At 39.0% G+C, this 14,521-nt stretch overlaps 1 protein-coding gene across 3 annotated transcripts in view; it reads left to right on the top strand.

Moving 5' to 3' along the window:
* Positions 1-785: 785 nt before the first annotated feature.
* FBXL4 (F-box and leucine rich repeat protein 4) overlaps positions 786-14,521 on the top strand; it is a 62,456-nt gene continuing 48,720 nt past the window's right edge. The window contains exons 1-3 of one of the 3 annotated variants that reach the window (XM_041478205.1): positions 786-1,212; positions 6,617-6,788; positions 7,388-7,977. In XM_041478205.1, the coding sequence (XP_041334139.1) occupies positions 7,469-7,977 (509 nt within the window). In that variant the 5' untranslated portion in view covers positions 786-1,212; positions 6,617-6,788; positions 7,388-7,468. Of the gene's footprint in view, positions 1,213-6,132; positions 6,271-6,388; positions 6,789-7,387; positions 7,978-14,521 lie in introns of those variants that run through there. The other 2 variants (XM_041478206.1, XM_041478204.1) reach the window with 2 other exon arrangements.

Raw genomic sequence — 14,521 nt, 5'->3', positions numbered from 1 at the left:
TCCAGAGGGACCCTGACACACTTGAGAGGTGGGCCAGCGTGAATCTTATAAAGTTCAACAAAGCAAAGTACAAGGTTTTCACATGGATTTTGGCAATCCTGGACATACCTACATGTTGGGCAGAGAAGTGACTGAGAGCCACCCTGCAGGGAAAGACTTAGGTGTGATGGCTGATGAAAAACTCAACATGAGACGGCAGTGTGCACTCATAGCCCAGAAAACCAACGGAGTCCTGGGCTGCATCAAAAGCAGTGTGGCCAGCAGTGTTAGGGAGGTGATTTTCCCCCTGTGCTCTGGTGAGATCCCACCCGTAGTACTGTGTACAATTATGGTGTGCTCAGTGTAAAGAGGACATGAAAGTTTTGAAGCAAGTCCAGACTGGAGCATCTCCCCTACAAATGCTGAGCAAGTTGAGGATGTTCGATCTGGAGAAGAGATGGTTTCGTGGAGACCTCTGTAACCTTCCAATGTCTGAAGGGACCAACAGGGAAGCTGCAGAGATGCTGCATCTGTCCTTGTTGTGATGGGACAAGGAGCAATGGGTACAAACTGAAAGAGGGAACTTTATGTTAGACATCAGGAAGAAATTCTTAACTGTGAGGACGGTGAGACACTGGAACAGGTTGTCCAGAGAATCTGTGGATGCCCCATCCCTGGCATTGTTCAAGGCCAGGTTGGATGGAGCTTTGAGCAACCTGGTCTGGTGCTAGGGGTCCCCACCCATGGCAGTGGGATTGAGGCTAGATTTAAGGGCCCTTCCAACCCTCCTAATTCCAGGCCAGGGGAGGCTGGCGGGGCCGGGCCGGGCCGGGCCGGGCTGCTGTCGGGGAGGGGACGCGGAAGGCAGCGGCGGCACCGGGCAGTGCCGCCCGTATCTGCCCGCCGCTGTCCCTAGGCCTCGGCTGCGTCCCGGGGCAGGGAAGTGCTCCCCTGGGGACGGGAGCTGCCCCTGCCGGTAGAGAGTGCGGGCAGCGGAGGAGTGGGAAGGGGTGGCATGGCATGGAGCAGGGAGGAGGGGAGGAACAGTGCTGGCACCAGACAAAGCGGGCAGCGCTGGGCACGGGTTGTGCTCCTCTCACCTGCGGGTCCTCCGCCGCTGCTCGGTCCTTGCGGTGTTCCACCTTACACGGCTTCACGCAGCTGCCCGGTCACAACACGACAAAAGGCAGGATAGGAGCTGAACTAGCGATACTGTTTTATTTTATTTTTTAGGTGTGTACTTTGGGATGCTTCACTTCTTGTGGACTGTTATTTGCTACCAGTGCAGGCTGACAAATGGGCATCAATTGGATGTGAACGGACATGGTTAGGACGAGAGAACGCAGTCTTAAGCTGTGCCAGGGGAGATTTAGGTTGGCCATGAGGAAGAATTTCTTCACAGAAAGGGTGGCTAGACACTGGAACGTGCTGCCCAGGGAGGTGATGGAGTCACTGTCCTTGGAGATGTTTAAGTAAACATGGCACTTAGTGCAATGGTCTAGGTGACATGGTGCTTTTAGGTCATAGGTTGAACTTGATGATCTCGGAGGCCTTTTCCAACCCAACTGATTTATTAATTCTGTGACAGTGGGAGGTAACAACTACACAACTAATAGCTGTGATCTGTGCAGTGACCAGCAAGTAAATGCTACACAGAGTATGCCTACATGGAGAGGCAGTATGATATCTCAAGAGAAAAGTGAAAAGACAAATGCGCACAAATTTCTTTTTAAAAGTAGTGTGGGGAATTTTTTTTTTTTTTTTTTTTACGTGGTGGGGAGAGTTTCACCACAGCTGGAAGGGTGGTTGGTCAGAATGAAGTGGCATAATGCTGGTAACTTCAGGCTGTTAATAGAAAGGGCTACCTGATGATTTACTCATGTTGAAAAACAATTTCTGTTATTTGAGAAAGCCACCTCCACAACGCAGGGTGGCCACTTTGAGTGTGTAATAGGTGCCAAAGGAACTTTTGTCTCCGTTGTATCTCAGTCCTAAACCACACCACGAGTCTGGTCCTAGCAGGAATGCAGTCAGTGAAGTAATCTGAAATTCTTGGATTTCGCCTGTTTTGTTGCTCATGAAAGCAACATAAGATTTTAGATAGATAAAATTGCCATATATTGCAATTTTTTTTTTTTCAAACAGTAGAAGTGTGTGTGAAGTGGCTTGTTTTAGTGCCAGAATATATTATGGGAAGAAACACAGCAAATGGGGCCTGAGTTTAAAGTATACTATAATAGCTTATTAATTTTTAATTAATAATAGCTTCTAATTTCAACAAGTTGAGTGTAGATGTTGGTATAATCTAGGTAATTAACAGCAAGAGATGCTAACCTGTGGTAAAAGTACTGTTTTAGACTGTAATGTAAGCATCCAGTATTCCCTCTGTGCATTAGTGTATAAAGATAATTAAGAGATTTCCCATTTACTGTCTTTTATCTAAGACACACATATTAAATTGCATTAATCTTTCTTTAGAGATCATACGAGCCCTTGTTTTTGTCATTTATACATTCTTTGTAATTTGTTGATGTTGCTGTTTTTTTTATAGTCAAGTGAAGGAAAACTGCTCACTGCTCCCAAATGTGAGATTAGCAAAGCTGGTGTAAACAGGAATTATTACTTCACTGGCTTTAAAAATCAAACCTGGTGTATGCATGACTTGCATGTACAACATTTGCTTCTCTTGAAATAGTACAAACTCTTCCCTATCATGTGCTTTTCCAGGGATGGCTCAGGGATGAAATGTGCCATATTTCTTTTTTTTTTTCCTCTAAATCTAGTATCTGTTACTTGTTATGTTTTCACAGGCATCCTTCATTTCACAGCCCTTTGAAATCTCAAGTATTTTTCTGTGTACTTCCCACCTTTTCCTCAGCAGTCTGGTTGGTGAATAACTCTGTCCTGTTTCTGCTTGTATGGGATAAAATTGTGGTTATTGAGGAGTTGCATTTGCCAAACTAACCAAAATGAATAGGTAGAATCATATCATATCCTGAGTTGGAAGGGACCCCTCAGGATCATTGAGTTCAACTTCTGGCCCTGCACAGGACATTCCAGCAATCACACCGTGTGCCTGAGAGCATTGTCCAAATGCTTCTTGAACTCAGGACTGGTGCTGTCACCACTTCTCTGGAGAGCCTGTTCCAGTGCCTAGCCATCCTCTGGGTGAAAAACATTTTCCTCATACCCAGCCTAAACCTGCCCTGACTCGGCTTCATGCTGTTTTTTCAAGTACAGTAATCATTAATTGGATGGGTTCCCTCAAAGATGGAAAATGGATTTATATACAAAAACTCCCTATAAAAAAAGGCAAAATAGACTGAAGAGATCTAGTGCTTTTGAATGCTTTAAATTAATTAGTGCCTTGTCCTATGAAATCTGTACAGAAGCTGTAAGGTGTTTTACTTTGTCAAGGTTTTCTGTGCTTGGAAGAAGGCAGCAGTGAATTACAGTCTTAGAAGCCTTTCTGTATATATAGCATGAAGAGAAGAAGGGTTAGAAAAAGGGAGTTTGCCCATATAATTGAAATAGTTATAAATTAAATAATAGCCTGAGTGGGCGATATTGTAGATGGACTTTAATGTATTTTGAAAGAAAATATCTCTTAAAAAAGTTTTATTCCAGGTCTAGTCCAAAGTGGTTTTTGGAGTCCTGTCTTGTAAAAGTAGAGGTAACATTTTGGTAGTCCTCTGAACTCGTCTGATTTGGGGCCTGTGCAGTCTTGCTCCCCCCTCAAGCCATCATTCACACAAGATGGTGTGGGGAGAAGAACAGACTAAAAACTGGTTCTCGTATTTCATAGCACTATTTCAGTCTATTTAATGGTATTGACAGGAAAAAAAAAAATATATATATATATAGAAGACACAAAAGATGTAGAAGGCTGCTGCTTGGGAGGAGGATAAAAAGACACACTTATAAGAAACCTTTATTAGGCTTTAGTTTAGCATAATTGTGCCTGTATAAAAAAAAATTAATCATATACAACAGGCCAAAGACCCAGCCAGAGATCAGAAGGCATAATTGCATGGGTCTAAGTGGATCTCTTTAAAATAATCAAGCAGTTTGAGAGAAGGGGGACTTTTCAACATAAACTTTGCATGTACATGAGCTCCCGAGCTGTTTATCTTGATGCTTTGCATAGACCCGTGTCTGCATTTTTATCTTTTTTTGCAAAGTTAAATCCTGTTAATAAGAAATCAGCTTGACCTCTGGTAGTTCCTGGAAAAATCTTTTTGTATCATCTGGTCCTACTGATCTGTATTTAATGTAATTCTTTCACTAGCTTATTATCCTTTAACCTCTGAAGCAATTTTTCATTTGTCTTTTTAACTCCACACAATTCTTAATGCTTCTTTTAAAATGCCAGAAGAATTCCTATTTGTATTGTAGTCCTAATGGTTATTTAATCCTTTTTTTATAGTAGTTTTGTCTTACTTGTTATAAGCTACTATATCTGATATTGTTTTTAACTCTTTAAAACTAATTTGCCTCCACTTCTGTTGTTTAGACTAATAAGTTTACATGAAAGCTTTCTGTTCCTACTTAGTTACTTTTGACCCTGTTGACCAATGCCAGCCAAAATTGTGTCAGTGTCAAGGATTTCAAATTTTTACAGGTTTTACGAAATTATCAATTTGCTAGAGGGAGAATGACCCAAATTAACATTACTGCTAATGGAAGATCTGCAGCATGATTTAGGTTATTTCCTCTCTTAGACCTGGCTTAAACTGGCCAGCTAGCTGACATACAGCTCTGAACTGTTGGGTGGTTTTGCTGCTCTTGGACAAGCTAAGATAAGGAGCACAGCTGGGTTTTACAGCAGTGCCACAAGAGCTGCAGGCTGTGGCCAGAGGAAGCCTGCAGTTTGTAGTGCAGATGTCAAGTTGTGTAGGTTGCTTATGTGAGATAAGTGATTCCCACTGATCTTCCAAGTACCACAGCTGAATGAGTCTTAAAATTGAGATCTGTAAAGCCGTATTTTCTGTGGAGCAGCCTTCAAATCATCTTAATCAGTAAAATTTTGAGTTTGAAAGTGATGTATATGCTGATCTAGCCATGATTCCCGGGCTTGATAGCAGAACATTTGTTGAAGTTTAATGTCTGTTGGCATATTCTTTAAATAGATCTTTCTTTTTAAGAGGGGAAAAATCCAGAAGGAGAATGTATTTGTAATATTTACTTACATCTTACATCAAAACATCTCTACTTTGAAAAAATGAAATAGCTATTTTCAGTTTGGAGTTGTTTCTTTTTTTTTTTTTCTTTTAAGGAGGAGAGGTTCAGGGTTGTGCTACTTTTTTTTTTTTTTTTTTTTTTTTTTTCCCAGTGTCTTTTCCTTAGTTTCTTAATTAAATTTTTTTTTTTTTTTTTTTTTTTTTTTTTTTTTTTTTTTTCCCAGTGTCTTTTCTGAAAGGTGGTTTAGGTTGTTTGTGGGAAATGTGACATTATTGGTTCTTGGCATTTCAGGGGAGCTTGAAGCAAATCTGGCATATTGTTTTATGCATTCCCTTCTGCACTGAGTATCAGGAGTAATTCATGTCCTTGGCAGCTACATCAACATGTGAAACTAAACAAAAGACCAATACTAGTAGAAGCAAGAAAGTGAGAATTGAGCACTTCATTAGTAAACTTTCTTTCTGTCATGAGTAAAATGGGCAAATAGTGCAGCCTCTCCTTATCTGTTACCACAAGTCCCTTCATGCTGGAAACGTTCATGCCAAAGAGAGCTGTTTGTACATCTCTGTGTGTTTGTGAGTGTGGGAACAAGCAAACATACACTGTGGATCTGTGTAGAGACTTTAAAAAGTTTCCATTTGTTTAATAATTTACCCTACTTTAAACTTATGCTTCCAAAAACGCTGTAGCGGGGTCTCACTTTTACCCACTGCAAACATTAAATACGTGGTTTGCCTGCCTGGCAGTGTGAAGCAATGTGTTCGTTGTTTCTTCGGCAATAGAAGGGTCACTCACATCTGTTGGTTCAGAGATTACCACAATGTGTATCCTATGGTAAACTAAGCAGCAACTCCAGCACTGGCTGTTGAAGAAACATTTATTCTATTTTGAGCCATGCTTAGTCATCCCTCTAACAGGTTACAGGCATTACTTGTTATTCTTAGTAAAGCTGATGGAGAAGGTAATGAGAAGGCCACTTTGTGAGAAGCAGTTTGTGGTGCTGGAGAATGTGAATTCATAGTCCGTGTGTTGTGTAGTGCCAGTGGAAATCGGAGAATACACTGCACATTTCGTTGTGTGTTGGTAAAACTCACAGTTTACATCATGCAGGTATGGAGCAGCTGCTCAATATGGGACAAGCATATGTAAGAGGATCTTTATTAGGAGGGAATATGATACAGCCCTCCTGTGTCCTGTAGAGAACATTCAGCTATAAATGTTTCTTCACTGTTGTAAACAGAAAACTTTAGTTAAGTAGCTTCCCTTTAATTTAGCTTTTTCTAATTGCTAAACCTGCTTTTTTGATTGTTTTACCTGTGTTGGTGTAGGCTGTGTAAAACACATTGGTATTCTTAATTAATAGTATATTTTGTGTTGGGTTTTTTAAGTATGCATATCTAGTACATTTTGTGTTTAACTGAATTGCTACTTTAATGAAAATATTTTCTCTTGTCAGAATTAAAATGCTTTCTATGGGGACTTCTGCTTCTGATGCCAGGACTCTTTTGAAGACCTCATTTGTTGCCTGGTTTAAAGGAAGATGATGTTGTTAGTGAATTCTGAGCATCCTTCAGGAGGCTGATGACCCTTCTGTTGTTGGTGTGTGCTGTCATGGACAACTTCAAATGGTAAAGGCAGTATTTTTGTGGCAGTATTTTTGTGACTGTTTCAGATTAGCACTCTGATAGAGAAGGCAGTGGGTCAAATTTAGATTAACAGCTTAAAAGCTCATTCTTTTTACTCTTAAAACCATTTACACTTTTTAAAAGAAAGTAAAACCATTGGTTTTAAGAAGCTGTGTCTTCACAATGGGAAGGTGTATCTTTAGATATGCTTTCACAGTTGTTTACAGCGTGGGCCAAATTTCATGTCATACTTGAATTCATTTCCCTGAGTCACTGCAATTTTTTTTTCTTGTAATAAATCTCTAAAGAAATTGCTTATTTTGACCATTAGTTTTTTTTTGTTGCTTGATGGCTGTTTTTGGCTAATGTTTCTTCATAGTCTTGTCTTTTTTTAAACAAAAAAGAAATGTGAAGTAAGGTAAAAAGTAAATGGGAAGCCACACTTAGTAGCTTCCAACTAAACAATTGTCTTACAATAAAATAGAATAATTTATTAATATTTTAGTAGCAGCACTTTGTTTAAGACAATATTCAAAACAGCACAATTTGCTTTCTAAGAATCCTGTATCTGCTCACTGTGTTTATTCATTCTGTTTTATCAGCTCCTTTCCAAAACACCACGGGCAGTTAATGCAGCTTATAAAGGACTCCTGACTTTTTGCATCTTCCTAAGTCCTATCTAGATGCCACCAGTGTTTCCCATGTTAACAGTTCTGAGCATGTTTTACTACATGTGCCTTCGGCGCCGAGCTAGGACAGCGACGAGAGGAGAAATGAACAGTCGGAGGGCTATTGAATCGAACACCCGAGCCTTACCTATCAACGTTGAAATAGTTCAGTATGCCAAAGAAGTGTTGGATTTCAGCTCTCACTATGGCAGTGAGAACAGCATGTCCTATACCATGTGGAATTTAGCAGGGTTTCCCAACGTGTATCCTAGCTCTGGTGACTTTACCCAAACTGCTGTCTTTCGAACTTACGGCACGTGGTGGGATCGCTGCCCGAGCGCTCGGCTGCCTTTCAAGAGGACACCATCCACCTTCTGTAGCCAGGACTATGTGGAACTTGCTTTTGAGGAACCAGTTTATCCCACTGCAGTGCACATTCTGGAAACCTATCATCCTGGAGCTGTAGTCAGGATTTTGGCATGCTCTGCAAATCCTTACTCACAAAATCCACCAGCTGAAGTAAGGTAATTTTTTTCTTCTTTACGCTTTCCTGTAAGACGTTACATGCTACAAATGTAGCTCTTTAGTGAACTTTACTTCCCAATATGTATCAGTTTTGTATCTGACTAAAATTTTCTTTATTTCTTCATGTTTTTAAAACTGTGGTATCTCATTTTGATTGCAACTTCAGAGATGTAGACTTTTAAAGGAATTAATGCATCTCCTAATACCAACTTTAATTTGTTTAATTATAGTTTTGGTGTTGGAATTTTTATGGGCAGTAATTACTATGTCTGTATAAGACACTACTTTTGAAATGGTAGGTCTGAGCTGTTCCTTCAGTAGGAAGAGGAAATTGTGTAAAAGAGGTTGAGGATTCATGGCTGCTGTATCATCCTGCTTCAAGTAGCCGTGGACTCTTTCTTCTCTGCACGCTTTAGGTTGAATGTATAGTACAATTAGGCACTGTAACTATTCATATGGAAATGAAGCTGAAACTAGAAGCACAGAGCAGTCAGACAAAAGGTGATGCTATTTGTCTGATCTTTATTTTTGGTCTGGTCACAGGGGGTGAGCTGAACTTGTTTTTACACTCACTTCATCTAAAAGCAGATTTTATCCTGTTGGTTTTCCTTATATTAGGAATTCTGGATGAAATTCCAGTTGCAGGATCAGGAGTTGGTAACCTGGGGAATGGTAAGATAGTAAAGAAAAACACTGTGTGTGAGATGAGAAGCTCTTAGTGAGGAGGTGAGGAAATAGGAATGGAAGGAGAAAGTGAACAGGTCAAACCATGTAGTGCGGATCACATTGGGAAAAGCCCTCAGTATATGCAATTGAAGTATTCCATATCAAAAAGAGATTAAATGATACCAAAGATATAAAGGAAGGGAGAGCTGATAGAAGAAATACTTAACAAAATGTGTTCTGTAAAGATTAGTATGCCAACAAATACTATATTGCTATGAAATACACACTTTGGTGGTATAAGCAGTATTGGTGTGGATGTAGGGTGATTTTTTACTGACTTATCTTTTACAGGTGCCACTAAAAAGGTTTTTTTAGGTCCAACTTATTATCTCTTGCTTTCTAATACTGGGCCATTGATGTTCATTCAAAAACCCTTGGAAAATCAGATGTCATGGTTTATATTCAAAATTTCCAGTTAATATATTTTGTATGTATCTGTCATCTGCTGTGGTTAAGTGCAGTTGCTTGTTTTACAGATCTAATGAGAATATGATATGTTGTATAGCTCTAAAGTAAACATCTGAATTCAAGGAACAGCAGTAGGTCAAAATAATAATAACAGGCCACCTAACTTTAGAAGTATGAGTGCTTTTGGCACTGTAGTACAGAACTTATTTACAGAATGGTATGTGGTGAAGGCTGAAGCTTTGAATTAGCTTCAAATTCAGAAGCTAATGTGAAATGACTTCTGGACAATTACTCTGTGACCTTCCATTTTACTTTTTTATTTTGTAATGTAGATTTTATTTCTTTATGGTGAAGCACAGATTGGAGGAAAGCTCAGAAATAGTTAACTGGAGGACCTGTTTAATTAGGTACACAAAAAAAGAGAAATAGAAAATTGTACAGAGAGCTAAAGAGAGATGGAAGTAAAAATACTAATATAAAACTTTTGGGTTTGGGTATGGGCTTTATGACTTCTCTTGAGGTGTGGTCAGAGTGAGAGCTCAGATGCCCTTCTTTATAATAAAAGATGAAGTTTCTGTAGGATCTTACTTTTTAATTTGTAGGCAAGAATGGCCCCTGTCCTGCCTGCATAGGTTAACATTTCTGGTTGGAAAAAGGTTGTCTCAGGCATCCTTGGAAGGAGTAGTCTGCCTCTTCAATACTTGTTAGTCTTGATGCTGGAGAAGTGTTAGAGAGACCCTTTTTTTCTGTTTGCTTATCTTTCCTCAGCAGGACTTGTCTCTTTGGAACTGCACATTTGGTTTGTCTCTTTTCTTCTGAAGGAGGCAAATGTCTTATGTATGGTGTCTTGAAGGGAAGATAAAGGAACCCTTTCTCCACATGAGGGACACAATATTTTTTTCTCTGTTCATTTGCTCATCTTTATGAGAGGAATCTGAAGAGTTGCAAGAGTGCTGTCTCTTTTCTACTTCTCTTCTTGGTCTCTTGTTTTTACTTCCAAAAATTCTGTGAGATATCAGCTAAGAAATCTTTTTTTGAAGATGGAATGCTGCTGTAATCTCAGGTGATTCCTTGTTTAACTGATGTTTTGGTCTTGAAGCACTGCCATACAATATTCTTCAGTTAAAAAAGGCCATGACCTATTTACTCAAAAGGCACTTAGAACCTTGTTTTCCTCTTCTGACTGTTTTGATACTTTGTTTTTGATACTTGGTGTATTACCAATGAAACTTTTCGGTGCTGCTTTGTTTTATCAGCTGATGCTGTACATGTTTCTGAACACCAGTGTAGAAAGGGAAGGTCATTAGGAAAGTTCTCTTTCACCAGCTCCTACTTGATATACAAAGAAGGCCAAACTGTGAGTGCAGTCAAAACTTTGCTGTACAAAAACTTCTAGGCTACAAGTCTCTTTATGAGGAGCTAGTGTATCACAGTTCTTGCTCAAGGGAATTTTACATATTTTTGTTAAGAAATGGCTAACACCACACACTTGATCAATGTATTACTTTATGCTTCAGTTGCATGAAAGAGCAGCTCATGCAGATGTTCAGAAAATTCTCTTTGGTCATGTCTCTTTGTTTCTGGTGCACTGAGTACTGCTATTGCAGCTTTATATGGTGCTGTCTCAGGTGAGCTTTATTCAGTGTCTTTAGAGGTGGGGTCCGATCTTCATGGCATGGGAATAAACATTTACTTCTCAGGGGGTTTGTAATTGTTTCTAAGTAATCCTCATGCTTAGAACATGATAGTTTGAAGTTTTTTTTCATTATGGTTTAACTGATGTCCAGCAACTGGAGGATTCTCTGTCCTCTCATATCTTTCACTGCTTTAAACACAAAAGCCATTACATCACTTTTCTCTACATAAAACAATTTTTTAAAATCATAAATGTTAGAGGAACTGCTGTTCTAACACATGGAAACCTTTTGTGCTGTTCATTTGTGCCTCTCGTACCTTGGCTGGTGAGAAGTGTAGGTAATTCCTTAAACTATACTAACATTCCGTGTACAGATTTGTTACACAAAATACCTGAGTGCAGAAAACCCAAGAAAAGATTAATAGTCTGAGATTTGGGAAATGTTGTAACATAAAGTCTCAGTTTTTATGGGGTAAAAAAATCAATCCCTATTTTTGATTGTGTCGTATTATGATTATTTTACTAGTGTAGCCCTGGGACTTTGCACTGTAGTGCACATTCTATGTTTGTAGGGTTTGGTGATAATGCTGAATTGTCACCAAGCTTCAGCCAGTAGAAGAAGCAGAGCTCTACACACATGTGGTGGGGACAAATGCAGCATGAGCTGAACCCAACCAAGAGAGTTTCTGTTTTTCATAGTGTATTAGATTGATGGGTAAGTTATAGCTAGCCTCTGTGATGAGAAAAATTGGGTTTTTTCCCTCCTTTTTTTTACCCAGAAGGCTTACTCTAGATGATTCCCTAGTGGCTTCTTCAGTGTTAACCCTTTTGATACATTTTGATATTCTTTATAGTTAGTTGTTGTTAGTCTTTGAAATGGGAAAGTGAAAAATAATTGTTTCAGAACTTTTTCCTTTTATAAAAATAACTTAGGTTTTTAAGTTTGTAATATGAAACAAAAAATTGGTTCCTATTCTCCTGTTGTGCTCTTTTAAAATTTTATTTGACTGTTGTTTTTATGTCATATATATGTTATAGTGATACTGTGTATTCATGTGCTTTTATAAAAGCTCAGAGAATCAGAGATTCCTAACAGGTCTGGAATCTGTGGCTGTACTTGGGATGATATTTCATAGCATATGTCCTTCCTGCAATGCAGTGATTGCTTCTTCAGTAATTAGAGATTATCTTGTGATTAATTTTTTCTTGTTTGTTACAGATAAGGTGTGACACTTATTAGGCTTTTTCTCATGGATGAGGTACCATGATCATTTGTCTGGGACCACTTCCACTCTGCCTGTTGTTTATTTCTATTTAATTTGTTTAATTTCATGTCGTTTAGAATTTTGCTAGAAAATTGAGCATGGCTCAGTATTTTCAAGCTTAACTGTATTTGCTGTATGCAAAGTTTCTTTCTGTTTCTGATGGTCTTAAAGCCTGTAGAGACAGAAGCTGCTACAAACCAGAGGAGCAGGCTGATGAAGATGGAAAAAATAAAAGGCTCCCTCTCAATCCAATGGGAAATTTAGTGTATTTAAGCAGCCTGGACAGGGATCAAAATGTTTTATGGAATCTCTCTCCCCCTCCCTCACCCTTAAAAAAGGGAGTGAAACTAGAAAGGCAGTGTACTGAATGTAAAATATAATGAGTTCTTACTTGTAGAGTGGCATTCAGATGGTTCTTTCACTCTACCTTTTATTCCCCAAGAATCTCAGATGAAAACACCCAAAACACTGCTGATACCATCAACACATTAGAGTGTGATAAGGAACCTTCGGGCCTGTATCTCACCTATGTGTAACACACAAGTTCTAGACATTTGCATCCTTACTTAAAACTTGTTTTGACATCTTCAGGCGAACAGCTTTTTCTTGTTTCAGTGCCTGTCATAGAAAAATTAATTCTGAGTTTGTGCAATACGGTCATTTTTGAGAAGCTCCTAAAAACCTCATGTAGACAGAGCAGTTACTTGAAGTACCTTTTGCTGTTTTACATGTCCTGAGCATTCTTGGAATCCTGTCTGCTGTCTCTGGTATTTCAGAATTGAACTCTTGGTGGAAATGAAAATTTGCTTCATATTTTCTCGTAATAATTATACTGCTTTGAACTCTGCTTATCAGCTTAATCTGAATGATGCTTAAATTGTGCTCATGATCTTCCCAGTCTTCCCTGCCTTTTCTGTTTATGAGCTCACAGCTGAGGTTAGAGGTACACTTTCCAGGTTGGCTTGAACTAGTGTGCTGAAGCATCCCTGGCTTGTTTTCTCCTAGGTGATCTACAGATTTCTGCTGTGCAGTTGCTTGGCTAAGAGCAGCATGTGATTGTAATTGTTGCACAAGTTGCATTTTCATCAAAGGTGAAATATTCCCTGAGATTCTTTATGTTCTCCTTGTCGGTCTGTCTGGAGCTCTCCCTTCTATTGGGTTTTAACTCAGCTATTAGTTTCTTGAGGCAAGGCATTTATTGGATTGCTTGTAGTGCTTTTTTTACTTTCTACACCTATCTTGATTTGACAATACAAGAAACCTCAGCAATTGCAAGCAAAGTTTAATCTTGTATTGCTGGAGAGAAATCTGATTGCTTTCCCTAGTAGCCCCTTTTTCAAAGACTCTCTTATTACATATATTTCTTCCGAAGTAACCAGGTCTGCTCAGGAATCATCTTAAGCATTAAGAACCTTTCCAACAACATTAGGTCAACAAAAAATTAGGCAAGCTTTAAATATGTGCTATCATTTGACACAGACCTTCCAAGTATGATTCTCAGCCTAGAAATTACCAGACTGTATTTTTCTTCATGGTGGAGGAAGAGGGATGGGAAATGTTTTTTTTTGTTTTTTTTTTTTTTTCCCACATAGGTGTATGGAGTCTTTAGTATCAGAGAAAATTGAGTTCTTGTCTGTCTTCATGGCACAGAGAGAAATTTAATGGGAAAACTGAGTCGATGACTGAATGGCTGAATGGAGAAACTTGCTTAATGTCCTCCTTTTCTTCAATTACTAGAGAAAAGAATACAGGTGTTGCTGACTCTTACTCAGGCTTTGCCTGGCACTCCTTGCTGGAAGGACTGAGGCTTTCTAGCGCATAGCTGATGAAACCTTCTTATCAAAGCATTCTCAGCTCGACATCTTTGATCAGCTTTACTATATATCTGCAAGACTGGAGGACAAACAATGTACTACCTGAATTCATTTGATTGTACTTGATTTTTTGAGAGCTACTTAATTAACTTGGGGTGTGGGGCAGGCAGAAATCCTTTGACTTCTTTAAAGGTATTTATTGGAATTCAGTTTCTTTGTTTTGGGTTAAATAGCTTATTGAACATTGTAAGCTTGAAACAGATGCAGGTAGCCTTCCTAGGGAAACTGATTTTGTTACATATCCTCAAACCAGGACTGACTGTAAAAATGCCTTTCTTATGAAAGATTTTCAGGTGGATTACCATAACAAAAGAATGTTCCAGAACAGAATAATAAAATTCTTTCTGAAGCCTCTTGGAAATTTAGACTTTTTTTGATCCCTCTGTGAATTTTTCACTCCTGTTCTGATTACCTGCAGCCTCTTTAAGTGTCACAGGGGTGATCCTGGAGGAAGAGATCACTTCCACTTCTATTAATGGGGTAAGAGCGTGGGAAGGATTTGCCAGTCCTGACTCAGAGCAATTGCTATTGCCTGCTCTTGTTTGTGGTGCCACCAAGGCAGACAACATAATCAAATCAATCTGATGGGCTTGAGTTTTTCCAGATAAACCAAGAGCTAACTTCTTTGAAGTTA

Source organism: Pyrgilauda ruficollis, unplaced genomic scaffold (genome assembly GCF_017590135.1).
Source record: "Pyrgilauda ruficollis isolate IOZ18807 unplaced genomic scaffold, ASM1759013v1 scaffold43, whole genome shotgun sequence".
NCBI lineage: Eukaryota > Metazoa > Chordata > Aves > Passeriformes > Passeridae > Pyrgilauda > Pyrgilauda ruficollis.
The sequence above is the reverse complement of the archived record's forward strand: the minus strand, read 5'-3'. Positions and strand labels throughout refer to the sequence as shown.